We start from the raw sequence: 21,179 nt of genomic DNA, 5'->3' as shown, positions 1-21,179 counted from the left end.
TGTGAAAAAGCAGCTTCTCAGGGACTATGAATCTGCTGTCTGACTTTGAACCTATTTGTAATGTTCATACACCATGTCTGAATTCAACTGACACGTTCCACTGCTAGCATGTGACAACTGGCCTTAGTGGTCGGAGTACCAGTTGGTCCTGTCCCATGTCAACTGTGATCAGATATATGCTGATCAGAGTTGTATGATCTTGGATGATGAGCCTGTTGGTTGTGTATCTGTACCTGCTTGAGCCTGTTCTTATGTAAATGTCTAAAGGGTGTTGTACATAATAAAAAGGCTTTCATGACAAGTTGCGATTCCCCAGTCTCGAGGACTTTTTTTATTTCACCTTTATTTAACCAGGTAGGCTAGTTGAACAAGTTCTCATTTACAACTGCGACCTGACCAAGATAAAGCAAAGCAGTGCAACACAAACCACAACACAGTTACACATGGAATAAACAAGCGTACAGTGAATAACACAATAGGAAAAAAAATAAAGTCTATATACAGTGTGTGCAAATGGCGTGAGGATGACTGAAGACATGTCAATCTAAGAAAGTGGTTGTTACAGCTACAGTGTAAAAATCTGAGTGCCAGGTTCATGTGCCCTAAACTTACCTGGAGCAATCAACCAACTACTGTTGATTTTATAATTCTTGAAATGTGTTTGTCAATATAAATTGTTTCCCCCTCCGATACAGCAGACGGCGCTCTTAAGTTTGGTCAGTGCGATCTGAGCAGAAAGACGCATCGTAGCCGAAGATTTTTTATAAATCAAGATAGACCATGGCCTGTGTTTCCAATGGGAGCAAATTAATCAAAGTAGGCAGAACAAGCAAGGATATAGGCAGAGCTAGCATGTACTTGCATATTTCCGTAAGAGAACGCCTACTCAAAAGTGCGCGTTTGCAATAACTCAAAACGCCAATGCGCTCCTAAAAAAACGCAATTTAAAAAAACTATTGCAAAGGGTAAAGTCTACAAAGATAAGTCCACTCTGTTCGTAACAGATTCTAGTTTTGGAAAAATAAAACTATGTAGTTCAAATGTTTCATCGATGAGAACATTTGCAGAATGTCGTCCAAAATCCATCTCCCTCCATCTTCTCCCACTGCCGGTCAATGGGCTTCCTCTTATTATCCGATTTGGTAGTTAGTGGAAACGCCAACTGGATGCTTCACATTTATACATCCGGTGAAATATCTGGCTCATTATTTTATCTGTGTCGTCACATTCGTGAAACTAGATAGCTATAAACAAAGATGGTGGATTGTTAAAAATAATAATACTGCCTGAAAGATAAGTAACATCTTTCATTTGTGGTACTACTCGCACAGCAAACAAAATGTCAAAATTGGAATTGTTGAATATATTTCTTACGAAGAGATTAACCGCGGCTGCCGAGGAGATATTTGGAGCTGTGAAGGGTACGATAGTTGAGTACCAGACAGAAATCGTTCGCTCCAAGGAGGAGAACAATCGTCTCCGAAAGCTGCTGGATATCGCTGTTCAGCGCGTTCTACTTCAAACAGGTAACTAGCTAAGTAACGCTAGGATATGAACCTACTTTTATTTCTCAAAACGAGGGAATTGTTTTGTTTGTTGCCAGACTCCACGAAATAATATATACAAAATACCAGAATTGTTCTATTGGACTAACGTTAGACTAGACTGAGAATATGAAAAGCCGACTACAGGGCTGCCAACTTTGAAGAAGGCTTGGAGTGAGATTTTGCCTAGACCGGGCCTGTGAAATGTTACTGTTTTAAATCTAATTTCCTGTAATTCTATGTATTTCGACATGGTTTAGGCCTATGACCAGGGTATATATATATATATATAAAAAAACAGGTCAGCTGTATTCAGAATTTTTTAAACAATAAATTAACACTCAAAATTCTACGACTTTGTTACTTTTAGGTTTTGGGGTGGATGGAATTAAAAGTATACAATTTAATTTATTTTTTAGGTGGTTTGACACTTAAAAAAAAAAAAATCAGTAAATGAAATTAGATGAGGAAACAGGCCAATGGGAGAAACAGTGGGAAGATCAGTGAGAATGCTCTGCAGAGGAAATACTAATATTAATGGTTGATGGCAGTGGGTAACCAAATCATAGATTGCAGTTTTGTCAGACCGCTTTCAAGGTAAGGACACAAACATTTAGTATTTGGTCATTTTGGTGAACTCTTTAAAATAGTGCTGGATGAAAATCCTGCTTGCTCTCCTTGATCTATGTTTCCCAAGTGCTGGATGTTCTTAATTTGTCAATCATCCAACCTTTAAAAAATAGTCGAATGAATATCAATATTCAGGTGGTTTATGTCTACTAGTTGAAGATCATTGTTATTCTCTTACTCTACATAGACAAAATATTTGTTAATGAATTGTCAGTCTCCCTCTATCGCTGCCTTGCATGTGCACAATACTAAAATGTGAAATTATATTTGAGGCCCAGAGCATTTTAATATCCAATACTTATTTGTAGGACTTATTCAAAACTGTCAATGAATGGCTGCAAAAATATATAGCCTTATATTCATTTTCAAAGACACAGGTATGCATATCAGATTTAAAATCTGTGATTACACTGGCAAAATTGGGAAGAAGGGGAGCAGTAAAATACTGTAAATGTGGGGATCTTTCTGACATGCACACTAATTCCACTTTTATTTCAGCCCATTGTTAAGAATGAGAATTGTTCAACTGATCAGACTAAATAAAGTAAATTGATAATCAAATCTGCTCTAGGCAAGACATAAATCTGCCCCTACACCCTAACCAAAATGTTTTTATATCTATTGTCTCCCCTCTAGAATCAAACTTACGCTTTTGAGTTCACAATCTGTTTGACCAAATGATTTTCATAGTGACAAATCACTACTAAACATACTGTAGGTCTGTCTGCTACATTTTCATTGTCAGAGCCTAAATGCCAATCACCAAAACAATGGTACTAATGCAAGTGTGGATTAATTCGACATTAGTACATGCTGTCAAATTGCTGCATTCTGCAATAAGGATGGGAGTATCAGCAACCTAAATTTGTTGACAACATTGTATCTACAAATGCACTACCGTGCTGCTCATTTTACCATTTTATAAACTCAGCAGAGAACGTTCTCTCTCTCCATTCAATTCCACTCTAATCTTGAGGGGCGTTTGGTAAAAAAATACACATTTTCAAGAATCACATCTGATCTATCCATATACAATAAAAAAAAAAAGTTTACCCCCTTTTCTCCCAAATTTCAATCTTGTCTCATCACTGCTACTCTCCAACGTGGAGCCCTCCCGGCCAAACCCTCCCCTAATCCGGACGACGCTGGGCCAATTGTAAGCCGCCCTATGTGACACAGCCTGGGATCATGCCTTCGATGCTCATCCAAAAGCTCTCCCCTGCCCTCCATTTGGCAAATCTGATCATAATTATATCCTTCTGATTCCTTCTTACAAGCAAAAGCTAAAGGAAGAAGTACCTGTGACTTGATCCATATGGAAGTGGTCAGATGACGGCGGACTGTTTTGCAGCACAGACTGGAATATGTTCCTGGATTCATCCAATGGAATTGAGGAGTATACCACCTCAGTCATCGGCTTCATCAATAAGTGCATCAATGACGTCGTCTCCACAGTGACCATAAGTAAATATCCCAACCAGAAGCCATGGATTACAGGCAACCTCCACATCGAGCAAAAGGCTAGAGCTGCCGCATTCAAGGAGCGGGACACTAATCTGAAATCCCGCTATGCCCTCAGACGAACCATCAAACAAACAAAGCGTCAATAAAGGATTACGATTGAATCATTCTACACCGGCTCTGACACTGTTCGGATGTGGCCGGGCTTGAAAACTATTACCGGCAACAAAGGGAAGCCCAGAAGCGAGCTGCTCAGTGATGCAAGCCTACCAGATGAACTAAATGCCTTTTATGCTCGCTTCGAGGCAAGCAACACTGAAGCATGCACGAGAGCCTGAATGACTGTGTGATAACGCTCTCGGTAACCGATGTGAGCAAGACCTTTTTAAACAGATCAACATTCACAAAGCCTTGGGGCCAGATGGATTACCAGGATGTGTACTCCAAGCATGCATGGACTCCAAGCATGCACAGACCAACTGGCAAGTGTATTCACTGACATTTTCAACCTCTCCCTGACTGATTCTGTAATGCCTACATGTTTCAAGCAGACCACCATAGTCCCTGTGCCCAAGGAAGCGAAGTTAACCTGCCGAAATAATTACCACCCTTTAGCACTTACGTTGGTAGCCATGAAGTGCTTTGAAAGGCTGGTCATGGCTCACATCAACAGCATCATCCCGCATACCCTAGTCCCACTCCAATTCGCATTATGCCCCAACAGATCCACAGATGACACAATTGCACTCCACACTGCCTTTTCCCACCTGGACAAAATGAACACCTATATGAGAATGCTGTTCATTGACTACAGCTCAGCGTTCAACACCATAGTGCCCTTGAAGCTCATCACTAAACTAAGGACCCTGGGACTAAACACCTCACTCTGCAACTGGATCCTGGACTTCCTGACAGGCTGCCCCCAGGTGGTAAGGGTAGGCAACAACACATCTGCCACGCTGATCCTCAACACTGGGGCCCCTCAGGGGTGTGTACTTAGACACCACAGGGTTAGGCCTGATCACCAACAATGAGACAGCCTATAGGGAGGAGGTCAGAGAACTGGCAGTGTGGTGCCAGGAAAACAACCTCTCCCTCAATGTGAGCAAGACAAAGGAGCTGATCGTGGACTACAGGAAAAGGCGAGCCGAACAGGGCCCCAATTAACATCAACGGGGCTGTAGTGGAGCGGGTCGAGAGTTTCAAGTTCATTGGTGTCCACATCACCAACAAACTATCATGGTCAAAACACACCAAGATAGTCATGAAGAGGGCACGACAAAACCTTTTCCCCTTCAGGAGACTGAAAAGATTTGGTATGGGTCCCCAGACCCCTCAAAGTTCTACAACTGCACCATTGAGAGCATCCTAGAGAGCACCCCTATTACTAATCTGTTCAACCTTTCTTTCGTATAGTCTGAGATTCCTAAAGATTGGAATGCAGCCGCGGTCATGATCCAAACTGTTAGGCAGGGCAGGATGGATATAGGTCTTTCTAAAGTCTTCGGAAGCCAAGTTAACAGATGACCAATCATTTTAGAATCCCACCGTACCTTCTCCGCTATGCAATCTGGTTTCCAAGCTGGTCACGGGTGCACCTCAGCCACGCTCAAGGTCCTAACCGCCATCAATAAAAGACAGGACTGTGCAGCCGTCTTCATCGACCTGGCCAAGGGTTTCGACTCCATCAATCACCTCATTCTTATCAGCAGACTCAGCAGCCTTGGTTTCTCTAATGACTGCCTCACCTGGTTCACCAACTACTTCTCAGATAGTTCAGTGTGTCAAATCGGAGGGCCTGTTGTCCAGAACTCTGGCAGTCTCTCTATGGGGGTACCACAGGGTTCAATTCTCGGGCTGACTATTTTCTCTGTATATATCAATAATGTCGCTCTTGCTGCGGGTGAGTTTTTTGATCCACCTCTACGCAGACGACACCATTCTGTATACATCTGGACATTCTTTGGACACTGTGTTAACAAACCTAAAAACGAGCTTCAACGCCATACAACACTCCTTCCGTGGCCTCCAACTGCTCTTAAATAGTAGTAAAACGAAATGTAGGCTCTTCAACCGTTCGCTGCCCGCACCAGCCTGCCCGTCTAGCATCACTACTCTGGACGGTTCTGACTTAGAATATGTGAACACCTATAAATACCTAGATGTCTGGTTAGACTGTAAACTCTCCTTCCAGATTCACATTAAGCATCTCCAATCCAAAGTTAAATCTAGAATTAGCTTCCTATTCTGCAACAGCCTCCTTCACTCATGCTGCCAAACATACCCTCGTAAAACTGACCATCCTACCAATCCTTGACTTCAGCGACGTAATTTACAAAATAGCCTCCAGCACTCTACTCAGCAAACTGGATGCAGTCTATCACAGTGCCATCCGTTTTGTCACCAAAGCCACATATACTACCCACCACTGCAACCTGTATGCTCTCGTTGGCTGGTCCTCGCTACATATTCATCGCCAAACCCACTGGCTCCAGGTCATCTAAGTCTTTGCTAGGTAAAATCAAAGGTAAAGCTCCACCTTATTTCAGCTCACTGGACACCATTGCAACACCCACCCGTAGCACGCACTCCAGCAGGTATATTTCACTGGTCATCCCCAAAGCCACACAAAAATGACTAAAGTTGGAGACTTATCTCTCTCACTAACTTTAAGTGTCAGCTGTCAGAGCAGCTTAACGATTGCTACAGCTGTACACAGCCCATCTGTCAATGGTCCATCCAACCTACCTCATCCCAATATTTATTTTAGTTTTTCTGCTCTTTTTCACACCAGTATTTCTACTTGCACATCCCCATCTACACATGTATCACTCCAGTGTAAATTGTTAAATTGTAATTACTTCACCACAATTTGCCTATTTATTGTCTTACCTCCTGACTTCATTTGCACACACTGTATACAGGTTTTTCTATTGTTATTGACTGTACGTTTGTTTATCCCATGTGTAACTCTGTGTTGTTTTTGTCGCACTGCTTTGCTTTATCTTGGCCAAGTCGCAGTTGTAAATGAGAACTTGTTTTCAACTGGCCTACCTGGTTAAATAAAATGTGAAATGTGAAATAAAATCCTGACCGGTTGCATCACCGCCTGGTATTGCAACTGCTCGGCATCTGACCATAAGGCGCTACAGAGGGTAGTGTGTACAGCCCAGTACATCACTGGGGCCAAGCTTCCTTTCATCCAGGAACTATATAATGGGCAGTGTCAGAGACTCCTCTAAAATTGTCAGAGAATCCAGTCACCCAAGTCTGTATAGACTGTTTTCTCTGCTACCGCACGGCAAGCGGTACTGGAACGCCAAGTCTAGGACCAAAAGGCTCCTTAACAGATTCTACCCCCAAGCCATAAGACTGCTGAACAATTAATCAGATGGCCACCGGACTATTACATTGACCCCCCCCCTCCCTCCCTTCCATTTGTTTTGCACACTGCTGCTACTTGCTGTTTATTATCTATGCATAGTCACTTAACCCCTACCTACATGTACAAATTACCTCAACTAACCTGTACCCCCGCACACTGACATGGTACCGGTACCCGTTGTATATAGCCTCGTTATGTTATTGTTATTATTATTATTATTATTATTTTTCTTTCGTTTATTTGGTAAATATTTTCTTAACTCTTCTTGAACTGCACTGTTGGTTAAGGGCTTGTAAGTAAGCATTTCACAGTAAGGTCTACACTTGTTGTATTTGGCGCAAATGACAAATAGTTTGATAAAACCTTTTTAGACTGCTGCGCCACTCGGGAGCCATATCATATATTTTTCAGAGCCAATCTGATTGGTCAAAAGACCAATTAGTGAAAAAAGACCAGTATTGGGATGACTGTCTAAATGTAGCATAATAGGCTGACCACACCACTCGCTCGTGTCGCAAAATAAATTTAGAAAACCATGTTATTCAATTGTTGCACCCACACTGCTCGCGCGTGCCAACGAGTGTCTGTGTTGCCAAGGGCTGAAATAGAAGTCATTCCTATTTCTGATGCAATCGCGCTGCAAGTCCTGCCTCTCCCATCTCCTCATTGGTTTATAGAAGCAGGTACCCACGTGCCATCTCCTCATTGGTTATACCCATGTGGGTGATTGAAAGACTAAATGTTTTGTCGGTTGTCGTGGTAATACTATGAAAGTGTAGATGCCAATCACCAAAAAAGATGAAAGCGCCAGGGAGGAGAGATGACTAGAGACTATTCGGTTGGCCGTTTTATGTGTAGAGTAGAGGACTATGTTGTTTTACCTGAAATGCACAACTCAAATGTTTATATCCCAGGACAAATTAGCTAGCAACAGCAAGCTAGCTAAATAGGACAAATTAGCTAGCAAGTGCAAGCTAACTAGCTAAATTGCCATACATGTTTAATGCTTTTTGACCTGTCCCAAAATTAATGTAATTGGTTCAGAGTTTGTTTTGATATTTTAACCTTTGTCGTGATCATGTTTGGTGTAGGGGGACAAAATAAATTAGTGCACGATGCCGCACGCGCCCAGCCGGTTTGGGTACCGTGTAAGTGCATTGTTTTTGGCCAAATCATCCACTCTTCTACACCTCCAACAAAATCACTCAATACTGCCACACGCAGGTCGGCTGATCCAGCAGCAGGAAAGGTCATTGATTTTATCACCTACAACAGTTTGAACGTCATATCAATCTGTTGTTTCACCCATATATTACACGGAATGCAATCATATTTAATGTAAGTAGACAACAGGGTATGTTTTTACAGGGATTCTATATTTCTAGATAGACTGAGTGATTTTACTGGCGGTGCAGAAGAGGTAGATCTGGCACATGGTCAAAAACAATTCTTAGATTCTTCATTTTTTTTCAGTTGCATTTAACTTTTTATTTAGAACCTTTTTGGAAGTACATACTGGATGTAAAGTCAGTAAATGACAATGGTTGCTCTGCCACACTTTGGTAAGTACCGAACGTATTTTGACATTTTAGACTTGCAAAGCTGGTGAATGGCAAGTTGAATGGCTGCTTCCTGGGCTTAAAGGAGAATCTCCATATTCAACGTCTCCTGTAAACCCAGATTCTGGTTCACATGCAGGCTACACATGTCATACATGTACTGTGGTACTAGGATAGAATTGCCTTCAGCTGACTTTCTTCCTTTCCTTTCCCTCTAGACCACCATGCTATCCATCTCACTGAAGTTGCATCTTCCCCTGAGCAGCAGCACTGTGAGCAGGAGTGGAGCCCCGGTCTGGGCCAGGACCCAGAGCCCACACTGATTAAAGAGGAACAGGAGCTCAGAATCAGCCAGGAGGAAGACCAGCGTCACGGTCTGGAGTCTGATACCAAAGGAGAGTCTACATTAACTCCTCCCTTTGTTAAAAGTAACTGTGATCAGGACCCAGCTCAGCCTTCACATCTTCCACATACCCAAACTGTGGACATCAGAGAAGGAGACTCTTTAGCCAGAACCATATCTTCTAAGCAGATCAAAATAGAAAATGAAGAAGGCTACAGCACATCAGAACCAACCAGTGACTTACAGACCATCTTCAATGTAAATTCAGACTGTCTTGCAGCTTCGAGTGAAAACGATGCCCAACCCAATATCAACAATAGAATTCAGAGAGAAGGACTCTCAGGATATAAGGCCCCACAGGGAACAAGCAGTGCATATGAAAGAGAAAGTATAGGTCTACACATAGATGTTAGAGGCCAGAACACCTCAAAGCTGCCTCCACAGAGATCTCCCTATCAACCCCAGGGCATACAGAGAGTGTATCGTTGCAGAGAGTGTGGGAAATGCTTCAGTTTCTCCTGTCAGTTAGAGGTCCACATGCGATGGCACACCAAGGAAAGACCATTCAGCTGCTCTGTGTGCAGAAAAGGCTTCACAACCATCAGCATGTTGAGGAGGCACCACCGCATTCACACTGGAGAGAAGCCCTTCCGCTGTCACATCTGTGGGAAATGTTTCAACCAGTCGGCTCACCTCAACACTCACTTTAAAATTCACCCAGGGGAGAGACCACATGGCTGGAAAATGGCTCGGTCAAAACGTTAACAGCAGAGACATTTACGCTCTCGCTTGAAATTAAGTTCTGAGCACAGAAGGAGAGTGACATGTAAATCTGGGCAGTTTAATTATTGTCCAGGATTTAAAACACTAGAAGAATCAGTGATTGATGTTTGAACAATGCATTACAATGCAGTGGGGAATGGGAATAACTTTGAGTAATGAAAATGTTACTGTTTTTCACTGATCCATGTGATTGTGTTGCTGCATGCGTCATCATCTGAAGCCATGTTCAGTGCCAGCATGAGGATATGAATACTGCTAGTAGCTATATATATGTTGACTGATGTTGTTCTTTTGTAATTACACTACACATTTTACAGGAAGCAGAGGATATCACCTGTTTTAGTAGATGCAGATCAATCAATTAATTTGATCCTCATCTATTTCCCCTTAGGACTTGGACATGACTGCTGGGCTGTATGACTATCCTATTAGGGCCTTGACAGTTATCCCTGATGAAATTACTGTGTCAAAATGTAGTGTTCTGTACTGAATGTTAACTGTTTTGTAATAAATAATTGGTCAAATGTTTTTTAAGGTCAGGATTACTTTTATCTTCTACCATTCAGGCGTGTGGGGGGGGGTAGCTGTGTGTGTGTGACTACCAATTTCAACCTAAAGCAGTGACTCTGAGATACAGTATGTAAGTTTAGATATCAGCATCTTTCAATCTAGTTTAAACTGACACCTTTTCCCCACGCAAATCATGATTCCTCCAGTTTGTAAAATAAGCTCATATACCTTCTAAGTCATCCCATCTGATTGAAGTCTGCTGCCTTCATGGCACGGATGTGGTTTCTCCTCTATGTGAGTCTTCATATGCACGGTCAGGGCTTCACTCAGCGGAGACCTTGTGACATTCTTCACAGTGATGCAGTTTCAACCCTCTGACTCATACGTGTGGTCAGGGAAGCTCTATCCACAAATATGGCAACGATGCAGCGTCTCCTTCGTGTGTCCTCATGCATCTGCAAGCTTCCTTTTCGACTGAAATGTTTACCACAATCCTGACACTGAAATGATTTCTTCCCAGTATGAATGACTTGGTGTTTTTACATTAATGATGTTTAAATCGTTTTCCACACAGGACACCGGCATGAGCCCTCACAATTTGTACTTTCAGGTTAGCCTTATGACGGGTACAAGTGTTAGTCACACATTCAGTTATATAAAATGGGCACAAACTGCCTGCCTGTACAGCATGGAGAGCTCACCCATTCATTGAATGCTGCACGGAGTTCTGTGAGGTTAAACGAGACCTCTTCTCTGAACTTTGACATTGCACTCTCGTCAACTTTTTTCTCCAAATAGTTTTTTCCTTGTATGCTTGCTTTCTTTCTGGTTTTGTTTGACCTATTTTGGGAATTTCGTTCAACCCCCCCGTAGCTGTTTAACTGGAGTTTTCTTTTGCATCGTTTCTGCAAACTGCACATTTCTTTGCTTTGTCATGTGTTGAGACTGAGGACTACTCTGGTTGAAGGTCCCGCTTTGGTCCAGAAGAGCATGTTTCCCTCCACTGTTCCCTTTTTGTGTGCCCTGGCTGTTTCGGACATCAATTCCATTGGAGGTCGATCCTTCTTCCCTTGAGCCCTTCTTTGATAACTAAAAACAAAACCATAACTGATACCAGATGTAAATCACTCTACACTGACCATACAATTAACTAAATAAGTTGAAATGTACAATGAAATTCAGAAAATGCTACCATACTCTTCTCTTGGCAATGTACTCCACCTTTGCTAGAGGATCAGAATGTATCTGTGACCTGTGTCGTGCAACCCTCTCCTTGATGGATGAAGGCATCTTTTCTTTTTTTAAAGACTGAAAACATTTTTTCTTATTAACTGTATGGACAAGTGTCAATACTTGCAGTTTTCTTATGAAAGACACCAATATCCCATTATAGTTATAGTCCCAATTCAATCGTGGACAGTTGCCGAATATATTTTCACCCTTTGATATGCAAAAACTGTACAAATGTATCATTCTTTGTGATAGTTATACAGTGCCAAACAGAAGAGAACATGTAGAAATGTTGTAATAAGATAAATATTATCATTGGACACAAAAATAGCAAATCATGTCAATTACCCTCATTCATCAATCAATACATTAGATTAAGTCAACTAACAGTAGTCCTACATTGTTAAACTGTTCCTTCAGATATTCGGACTGAATCCTGTTTCCCTCACAGAGCACCTCCACCCTTGGGTCTTGTCTTCATATGCTCTGTTTGATGGAAGCCTTCATGCCAAACACGGCAACAAAGTTTGTTTTACCATGTGTGTATCATATGTATGTCAATATCCCTTCCTAGGGAAAGATTTGCCGCACACATTGCAGCTAAAAACCTTCTCCCCTGTGTGAACTAGCTGGTGGATGTTTAGTCTACTCTGAGATATGAAGCTGCGGTCACACAGTGAGCATGTACACTTCCCTCAATGTATTTGGAGAATGAAGCTAACATTTTAATATCGGCTCCATACGCCAACATTTTGTATTTGGGATCAAATGTTCCGTATGAGGCGACAGTACAGAATGTCACCTTTATATTTGAGGGCATTTTCATATGTTTTGTCATTTAAAAATGAAAGCACTAAATGTATCAAGTTCCCCAATTTGTATAATTATTTCACTTCTATTAGTCAAAAGTTATTTTGTACCATATTCCTTGCACCCAATGACTACATCAAACGTGACTACAAACTTGTTGGATGCATTTGCAATTAGTTTTGGTTGTGTTTCAGATGATATTTTGCCCAATAGGAACTAAATGGTGAATAATGTATTGTCATTTTGGAGTCCCTTTTATTGTAGGAAGAGAAGATGGTAATGGTGAGAGGTTAGCATGTTTTGTTGTAGCCTCGTGATTCATTCAGGATTATTTTAGAAGTGTGCAGAAACATTTTATCTACTTAGAAAATTACTCCAAGTTATAATTAACCATTCACTTCCTATTGGGCAAAACAACCCAAGAAATGCATCCGACAAACATGTTTGTGTGCTCGGAATATGCACCAGAACTTTTTACTACTTCAAACACAAAGTGAATTTGTCCAAATACTTATGACTTCTTCAAATGGGGGCACTAGATACATAATAATGCTTTTAATTCTAAACGGTAAAACCAATCTGTATGAAAATACCCTCAAATAAAAGGTGACATTACCTACCGTAGCCTCATATAAAACCTTTGATCTCAAATCCCAAATGTGGGAGCCAATTTTAAAATTTTAGCTCCACTGTCCAAATACATATGGAGGGGAGTGTATATGTATCCCCTGTGTGTAATTTCATATGATCCTTCAAAAGATAAGGACGTTTGATAGTTTCTATCTTAAATGCTCTGCCAAGTGTCCCTTCCTGGTAATGAAAATATTTATCTTCTGTATGTATTTGTATGTCTTTGACAGTATTCCTCTGTAAGGAAACATTTACTGCACACATGGCAGTTAAACGGTTTCTCCCCAGAGATCTTTTGTCAGACTGCTTTCTCAGAGTTGATGTACTACTACTATCGACACGTTCACGGTTTTCATTCTGAGCTGGAGAACAGTCTGCATTTACTGGAGAGAGGGGCTGTAATTCACTGTTTGGTTCTGATACTCCACAGCCCTCTCCATGTTCTGTTTGGATCTCTTCTGTTGTTTTAGTGGGTAGAAAGTCATTCTCCACAGTTTGGGTTTGGTGAATACGTGAAGGCTGGGGTGGGTCCTGATCCCAATCACTTTTCACAAAGGGAGAAGTTAATATGAATCTTTGGTATCAGACTCCAGCCTCTGAATCTGCTCTTCCTCCTGACCAATCCCAAACTACTCCTGTTCCTCTTTAATCTGTGTGGGCTCTGGGTCCTCCTGGTCCAGACCTGGGATCCACTCCTGGTCACAGTGCTGCTGCTCAGGGGGAACTCCTGCTTCTGGGACAGTGAGTTACTAGCTGCTGGGGATCTGTAGAGATGAAAAAATAAATATCTCGAACTATATTATGATATAGCTGTAGTTATTTTCCTCTGACACTGAAGATCCGTCTGCGCACATGCACGTGGTCACAATATTGTATTGTTTATCAAAATCGGAAACGTCTTTATGATACGTGAAGGTAAAACGTTATGGAAACATCACTATACGCTACAGACCTGCTTTATATCACTATCAGGCTGTGTGATGACATTTAACGTTGGTAACGTTAGCCTTTGTAGACGTTCGATCTTTCTTTGATCGGGAGATGTCTTACTCGTACTCCGATATCGTTCTAACCACGGCCCTAAATATTTCAAAGGCTGCTGCTGTTAATTGCTCGGTAAGAAACACATTCAGCAGATGTAGTTTAGACATGATAGTGTACAAAAACATTTCCAGAGAAATGCTGTCCTACGGTACATGGAAGTAAACAGTGTATGCTTCCTTACCGCTCTTTGTTCATTGGTCGCTATTGGTATACCGCCACCTGTTGGGCTGGAGTGAGATAAAGCCATAAACAAACCAACCACAGATTTTGGATGGATGCAGCGCTGAGTAATCCTAAATGTAATATGACTTAACCTTACACTTTAATATTTACATATTTTTGACAGCCCTTACGTTTGTAGACATCCATTCATTGACAGCAAAATTATCGTAATTAACCCGCACAAAAGGGGGCGGTATTGCAATCTCTGCTACTCTTGTGACGTTCATACGTTTTCTTTTCACAGTCTATGGTTCACACACACAACATACTACTAATCCACGTGAGTTAAACAATAGGAACTGATACACGTTCATTCTACAAAATGTCCAAACTACATCTGCTGAATGTGTTTCTTACCGAGCGATTAACAGCGGCGGCTGTTGAGATATTTGTGGTCGTGGAAAAAACGGTATCAGAGTACCAGGAAGAAATCTCCCGTTCAAAGGAGGAGATCGATCGTCTACGGATGCTGCTGGATGTCGTTACTCAACCAAAGATACATTTGCATAAAGCAGGTTGGTAGCGACTATCACAACAATCAATCAAGCAGATTATGTAAGCAGGCAAACCACATTGCCCATAAACAACCAATACACAATTGTGTCTTTAAAATAATGTCAGGATCGATTGTAATATAATGATTGATTGATTGACTTTCCTTTTAGATCCCCAGCATCTAATACTCCCTGTCCCTGAAGAGGGGGAGCAGCAGCACTGTGAGCAGGAGTGGTGGTGCACCAGTCTGGGGCAGGAGGACCCAGAGCCCAAACAGATTAAAGAGGAACAGGAGGAGTTTGGGACAGGTCAGGAGGAAGAGCAGCTTCAGGGTCTGGAGTCTGATATAAAAGAGTTCATAAACAATCCTTCCTTTGTGAAAAGTGACTGTGATCAGGACCCACCTCAGCCCTCACATCTTTACCAAACCCCAACGGTGGAGAACAGAGAGAGGGATCGTATGAGGACACACACTGGAGAGAAACCATATCAGTGTAGTGAATGTGGCAAATGCTTCAGCCAGAAGATATACCTGGAAGAACATATGGTGACTCACAAAAGAGAGAAACCACATCAATGTGAAGACTGTGGTAAATTGTTTAGCCTCAAGCATAACTTAACAGTCCATATGAGGATACACACGGGAGAGAAACCTTATCAGTGCAAAGAATGTGGCAAATGCTTTGGTTACACCAAATCCCTGGCAAAGCATATGAGGAGTCATACAGGAGAGAGACCATATCAGTGTTGTTATTGTGGCAAATGCTTCACTCAGAAGTTTAGCCTGAAAGAACATATTAGTATTCACACAGGTGAGAAACCATATAAGTGTCCCATGTGTGTAAAATGCTTCAGGGCAGCACGATTTCTAAAACAGCACCAACAGATTCACAGAGAACAACCATATTGCTGACTTTTTAGTGGTTAATGCTTCGCTTGTAAGAAATGAGGATGAACACAGAGTGAGAAACATGACATTGCTGCTTAGGGCAAAATCTTTCTCTCACTTGTGCAGTAAGACCTTTCGATTCTGAGCATGGCACAAAAGTGGATAGTAGGTTTTGTATAACTAGTATTTTTAGTTGACACAGTAAGCTTTTTAAGTTTGTCCCAACATATGAGTCCCCCATTTGGATTACACCTTAAAGTCACAGCAAACTAGTACATTGGTGTTCTCTAAATACATAAAGGATGTCTACATTTTAATGGGAATGTGCTTCACATTTGTAGACATGCTACCTTATACCTGTAGTGGCAGGACAAACAAACCCATCAGGTCAATGATCTTGGTTTAATATACAGTGCCTTTGGAAAGTATTCAGACCCCTTGACTTTTTCCACATTTTGTTACGTTGTTACAGCCTTATTCTAAAATTGATCAAGTAAATAAAAATCCTCATCAATCTACACACAATACCCTATAATGATAAAGCGAGAACACGTTTTTTATTTTTTTTTATTTTAGCAAATGAAAAAAAGAAGGGAAAAAAAATACATTTTTTCCGTAAGTATTCAGAGCCTTTGCTATGAGACTCAAAATTGAGATCAGTTGCATCCTGTTTACATTGATCATCCTTTAGATGTTTCTACAACTTGATTGGAGTCTACCTGGGTTAAATTCAATTGATTGGACATGATTTGGAAAAGCACACACCTGTCTATATAAGGTCCCACAGTTGACAGTTCATGTCAGAGCAAATACCAAGCCATGAGGTCAAAGGAATTGTCCATAGAGCTCCCAAACAGGATTGTGTCGAAGGAACCGATCTGGGGAAGGGTACCAAACAATTCTGTACCATTGAAGGTCCCCAAGAACACAGTGGCCTCCATAATTCTTAAATGGAAGAAGTTTGGAACCACCAAGACTCATCCTAGAGCTGTCCGCCCGGCCAAACTGAGCACTCAGGGGACAAGGGTCTTGTTCAGGGAGGTGACCAAGAACCCGATGGTCACTCTGACAGAGATCCAGAGTTCCTCTGTGGAGATAGGAGAACCTTCCAGAAGGACAACCATCTCTGCAGAATTCTATCAATCAAGCCTTTATGGTAGAGTGACCAGACGGAAGCCACTCTTCAGTAAAAGGCACATGACAGCGTGCTTGGAGTTTGACAAAAGTCACCTAAATATTCTCAGACCAAGCTTGTTTTTGCTTTGTCATTATGGGGTATTTTGTGTAGATTGATGAGGATCAGAAAATGTAGACACATTTTTAGAATAAAGCTTTAGCCTAACAAAATGTGGAAAAAGTCAATGGGTCTGAATACTTTCCTAAGGCATTTTATATTGTGACTGTATTGAGGAACAAACATGCACAACATTGTAGAAGCCCAAAATAGTGTGCATAACAGAAACATACATTTTTAAGCATATGCAGTTGCCATCTCATTTTGTTTTGAATTATACACAGCGCGTATCAGTGACTGTCTTCTAGCTGTACTGAAACAGCACATATTTGGTTTCAACAAGGCTCCTTGTTCAAATGTTGGAGTGCCACCTCACCAGCTCTAGTTTCATGACCTCTTATATCTGTGTAGTGGGTTTGACACCACTGCATGGTGTTCTTTCTCATAAACCTGACATGGCCCCAGTCCATGTAATGCCATTCTATGTTGTTGTGAGCATCTTAGAGTGGATTGGTATATCATGCTTCTTGTAAATAAAGCTTTTTATTATTAATCATGTTATTTAATTTCAAGCTGTTATAGAAGGCTTTTTTTCTCAAATAAATACAGGTTCTCAACCTTTATTTATTATTATAAATACTATCAGGTATGATATTTCACATTACTGCATAACTTTTACTGTGTGTTGGATTGGCATATCCCAAAAGCATTCCTTATCCCAGATACTTCAACTGGTGACTCTCGCGGAGAATAAATATGTTTCTGCATAAATCTGATTTATTGACAGTACAAACAATCGGGTTAGAGTGCTCCTTATTCTTTATTCAGTTGAAGTATCCTGAGGTATGGAATGTTTTTGGGATTTTCAAGTCCCTCAGCCGAGCACCGATCCCCATTTTTTCGTTTCAATTGGGCTGAAGCGTGTTTGGGTATACCTTTTTTATTTAGAGCGGCATCTGTTTGGGACCAACATTATCCAGGAGATGGCGGTGTTTTGCGTGTACTTCGTGCATTAATTCATGTCACAATATTATATTATATCAGGTAGAAAACAATGTAAACAAAATCATTGATTGAGTTAATAAAGCAGCATACTCAACACCTCTGGTATTATTGTTTTTTTGAGTAAGGCAGCTTCAGAATGCATCTTTTTCAGCCTCGCTCTCTACGTTTACTGCGTTCTGTGGCGAAGGGGCAGCCAGAGTTTGTAAATTCACTCTTAATAACTGATTCAGTTACGAAGGTTCAACACCCATTGAATATGGCCGGTGTCAGTAAACGTTGGGGAAAAAAGAGAAATTCAATTGTTGCCAGCAGCACAGTTACAGTCACCAATGCTCTGGATAACATAAAAACAGCCTAACCAGCTCTGCTAGGGCGAGTAAAATGGTCAGAGTGAGCTGTTCTCTCACTTGTCTGGAAGTAGCTCGCTAGTTAGCCAACATTGAGCCAGTAAGCTTGGGTGCTTGACTGCCATTGTAAGGTCCGAACGCTCAGAACAACCCTACTCCTTTGCCAGAGCGTCCAGTGTGCGCTCAGAGAGCTTAATGAGGGCAAGTTGCCTGTCAAATTATAATCAACTACGTTTAAGGATGACAGCCCAGGTACCAGCAATTACACACTTACAGTGCCTATGGAAAGTATTCAGACCCCTGGACTTTTCCACATTTTGTTACGTTATAGCTGTATTATAAAATTGATCAAATAAAAATAAGAAAAATACTCTCAGCAGTCGGACATGAGGTGACCGAGTACCCGATGGTCACTCTGACAGAGCTCTAGAGTACCTCTGGACAACCATCTCCGCATCACTCCACTAATCAGGCCTTTATGGTAGAGTGGCCAGACGGAAGCCACTCCTCAGTAAAAGGCACATGACAGCCCGCTTGGAGTTTGCCAAAAGGCACCTAAAGACTCAGACCATGAGAAACAGGATTCTCTGGTCTGATAAAATCAAGATTGAACTCTTTGGCCTGAATGCCAAGCGTCACATCTGGAGGAAACCTGGCACCATCCCTACGGTGAAGCATGGTGGGGGCAGCATCATGCTGTGGGGATGTTTTTCAGTGGCAGGGACTGGGAGATTAGTCAGGATCGAAGGAAAGGTGAACGGAGCAAAGTACAGAGATCCTTGATGAAAACCTGTTCCAGAGCACTCAGGACCAACAGAACTATGACCATAAGCACACAGCCAAGACAACGTAGGAATGGCTTCGGGACAAGTCTCTGAATGTCCTTGCGTGTCCTAGCCAGAGCCCGGACTTGAACCCGATCAAACATGTCTGGAGAGACCTGAAAATATCTGTGCAGCGACGCTCCCCATCCAACCTGACAGAGCTTGAGAGGATCTGCAGAGAAGAATGGGAGAAACTCCACAAATACAGGTGTGCCAAGCTTGTAGCATCATACCCAAGAAGACTCGAGGCTGTAATCGCTGTCAATGGTGCTTCAACAAAGTACTGAGTAAAGGGTATGAATGAATACTTATGTAAATGTGATATTTCAGTTTTTTATTTTTTATAAATTAGCAAAAATGTTTTAAAAAACTGTTTTTGTTTCATCATTATGGGGTATTGTGTGGGGATTGATGAAAAAAAAAACAATTTAATAAATGTTAGAATAAGGTTGAACCTAACAAAATGTGGAAAAAGTCAAGGGGTCTGAATACTTTCCGAAGGCACTGTACATGTAATTTGTAGTGAAATTCGACAGTTTGGTCAAATTCACACTGGTTAATAACACTATCACAGAAACATTATTTATGGAACTTAGACAACCATCTGAGACTGACATATGTCTCTTTTAATACATACATTAGCATCAATACACACATGAATAAATATTCCTTTCAGGTAAACTTATCCCATCAAATAAATTATATGTGGTAACAAAAATGTAACATATCATCTGTACTGCAATATTTACACATTTTCATATGTGTTTTCTGTCTGTGTGAGTTGTGTGTGAGTTGTGCTTGAGTTCTTCCAGCCAGTCCAGTAGAGAATCCAGCTCTCCTATAGCCTTTACTGCTGCCTGGTAGATCTCCAGCTAAAGGATGGAGAGATGAGGATGGAGAGATAAGGAAGAGAGGATGGAGAGATGAGGGGTGGTAGAATGGAGAGGTGAGGGGGAGAGGAGGAATAAATGAGGGGAGAGGATGGATAGATGAGGGTGAGAAAGGAGGGGGAGAGGAGGGAAAGATGAGGGTGAGAGGATGGAGAAAAGGCGGAGAGAGGTTAATATTGGCATGAATCTTATTGATTCATCTCCTCTCTCTCACTCTCCTCTCTTGGACTGTCTAAGCCTCTTTCACCATACACTCGCCAAACAGTATTTTCTCTATTTCGCTATCTATCTCTCTATTTATGTATATTTATATGTCAGTGTGTGTAGGTACCTTGTCAAACTGGGCCTGTAGGGAGTCCATTCTTCTCCTGGTATCTTCTCCACAGTGGCAGTGCTGGAGGACATAAAGAGATGTCATTAGATAACGATAGTAGTAGCTTTTGTTTATGTGTGAGTTTTTAGGTGTAAAATGTGTGCTGTTGTGTGTTAATATATGTGTGTGTGTGTGTGTGTGTGTGTGTGTGCATGCCTGTGTGTGTGTGTCTTCTTACACATTGCCTCAGGTCCTTGTTGATTGTGAGGAAACTATTAGCGAGAGCGCTGGTTGAGCGTCGGTGCAGTGGCTGAGACATGCCGTGGCTAACAAACACTCTCTCCACATAAAAACGTAGCAAAAGACGCAGGAAACAGCAGTACTCCCCCTCCTGAAAGGGAGGACACACTACATGTTACATTTACTGCAGCACATTGTTAAAGAAATGTTCCAAATTATATCATGCTGCCAGGTTATGAGGGTTTACTGTATTTTTTTGTACAGATACATATATGTGCTTTTTTGTACCAGGAAAAGGTCTCCCGTAATGGACAACACTAGACTGAGTGCCTTTTAAAGAACATTGATATGCAGGTTAAGGTAGTGAGAACAATTTACCTGTATGTTCCTCATCACGTCTCCCCTCAGCAGTCTCACTCCCATCTGACTGTCTGCTGCTATCTGCACACATTTAATCCACAACAACACAGTCAATACAAAATTCTATTCACTCTAATAAAATATGTATATGTAAAACAGACAGTGTGACAGAGAGTGAGGAGAGGTAGAGACTGAGAGCCTCAGGGTAGGTTTCTTGTTCTAATACAGGATCATGGAAATGACTGTGTTTGTGTGTGTGTTTGTGTGCTCACCACAGAGCTCCGTATCTCTGTGTAGTGCTTGCGTAGTTCGTGAGTGTGTACAGTGACAGAGCAGGTTCCCAGGTGTATGCCATGTCCCAAGCCACACCCACTGAGACACGCTAACAGGAAGAGGAGCCTGGGGATGGTGGGGCTTAACAGCAGCTTCAT

General features: G+C 41.6%; 3 protein-coding genes and 1 long non-coding RNA gene across 4 annotated transcripts; 2 read left to right on the top strand and 2 right to left on the bottom strand.

The window, feature by feature from the left end:
• The first annotated feature begins 814 nt into the window (after window positions 1–814).
• Window positions 815–10,233, top strand: LOC112254844 (zinc finger protein 19). Its single transcript, XM_024427750.2, has 2 exons — window positions 815–1,526; window positions 8,798–10,233. Exons 1-2 carry the CDS (start codon window positions 1,340–1,342, stop codon window positions 9,685–9,687), a joined length of 1,077 nt encoding a protein of 358 aa, XP_024283518.1. The 5' UTR covers window positions 815–1,339; the 3' UTR covers window positions 9,688–10,233.
• Window positions 10,234–11,620: 1,387 nt separating this feature from the next.
• On the bottom strand, window positions 11,621–14,102 carry LOC112254846. Its single transcript, XR_002954205.2, has 2 exons — window positions 13,838–14,102; window positions 11,621–13,649 (listed from the first exon to the last, which is right to left on the bottom strand). It is a non-coding gene; the product is annotated as an uncharacterized LOC112254846 (long non-coding RNA).
• Window positions 14,082–16,048, top strand: LOC112254845 (zinc finger and SCAN domain-containing protein 31-like). The gene is made up of 2 exons (XM_024427751.2): window positions 14,082–14,666; window positions 14,817–16,048. Exons 1-2 carry the CDS (start codon window positions 14,474–14,476, stop codon window positions 15,557–15,559), a joined length of 936 nt encoding a protein of 311 aa, XP_024283519.1. The 5' UTR covers window positions 14,082–14,473; the 3' UTR covers window positions 15,560–16,048.
• A 3,370-nt stretch (window positions 16,049–19,418) lies between these two features.
• On the bottom strand, window positions 19,419–21,179 carry il19l (interleukin 19 like). Its single transcript, XM_024428498.1, has 5 exons — window positions 21,021–21,179; window positions 20,767–20,829; window positions 20,387–20,539; window positions 20,167–20,229; window positions 19,419–19,817 (listed from the first exon to the last, which is right to left on the bottom strand). Exons 1-5 carry the CDS (start codon window positions 21,177–21,179, stop codon window positions 19,701–19,703), a joined length of 555 nt encoding a protein of 184 aa, XP_024284266.1. The 3' UTR covers window positions 19,419–19,700.

The sequence above is a fragment of the Oncorhynchus tshawytscha genome, linkage group LG07, assembly GCF_018296145.1.
Source record: "Oncorhynchus tshawytscha isolate Ot180627B linkage group LG07, Otsh_v2.0, whole genome shotgun sequence".
In the NCBI taxonomy this organism is placed as follows: Eukaryota; Metazoa; Chordata; class Actinopteri; order Salmoniformes; family Salmonidae; genus Oncorhynchus; species Oncorhynchus tshawytscha.
Note: the sequence above shows the minus strand (reverse complement) of the source record. Positions and strands in the feature narration are given on the sequence as shown.

Bases quoted from the DNA above. Each gene is read 5' to 3' on its own strand.
- il19l (XM_024428498.1), bottom strand. From the start codon at position 21,179: ATGAAGCTGCTGTTAAGCCCCACCATCCCCAGGCTCCTCTTCCTGTTA. The intron at 20,230-20,386 runs GTAAGAAGACAC...TATGTCCTCCAG, and splicing joins ACAAGGACCTGAGGCAATGT to CACTGCCACTGTGGAGAAGA. The intron at 19,818-20,166 runs GTACCTACACAC...TCCATCCTTTAG, and splicing joins TACAGGCCCAGTTTGACAAG to CTGGAGATCTACCAGGCAGC.
- LOC112254844 (XM_024427750.2), top strand. From the start codon at position 1,340: ATGTCAAAATTGGAATTGTTGAATATATTTCTTACGAAGAGATTAACC. The intron at 1,527-8,797 runs GTAACTAGCTAA...CTTTCCCTCTAG, and splicing joins GCGCGTTCTACTTCAAACAG to ACCACCATGCTATCCATCTC.
- LOC112254845 (XM_024427751.2), top strand. From the start codon at position 14,474: ATGTCCAAACTACATCTGCTGAATGTGTTTCTTACCGAGCGATTAACA. The intron at 14,667-14,816 runs GTTGGTAGCGAC...CTTTCCTTTTAG, and splicing joins GATACATTTGCATAAAGCAG to ATCCCCAGCATCTAATACTC.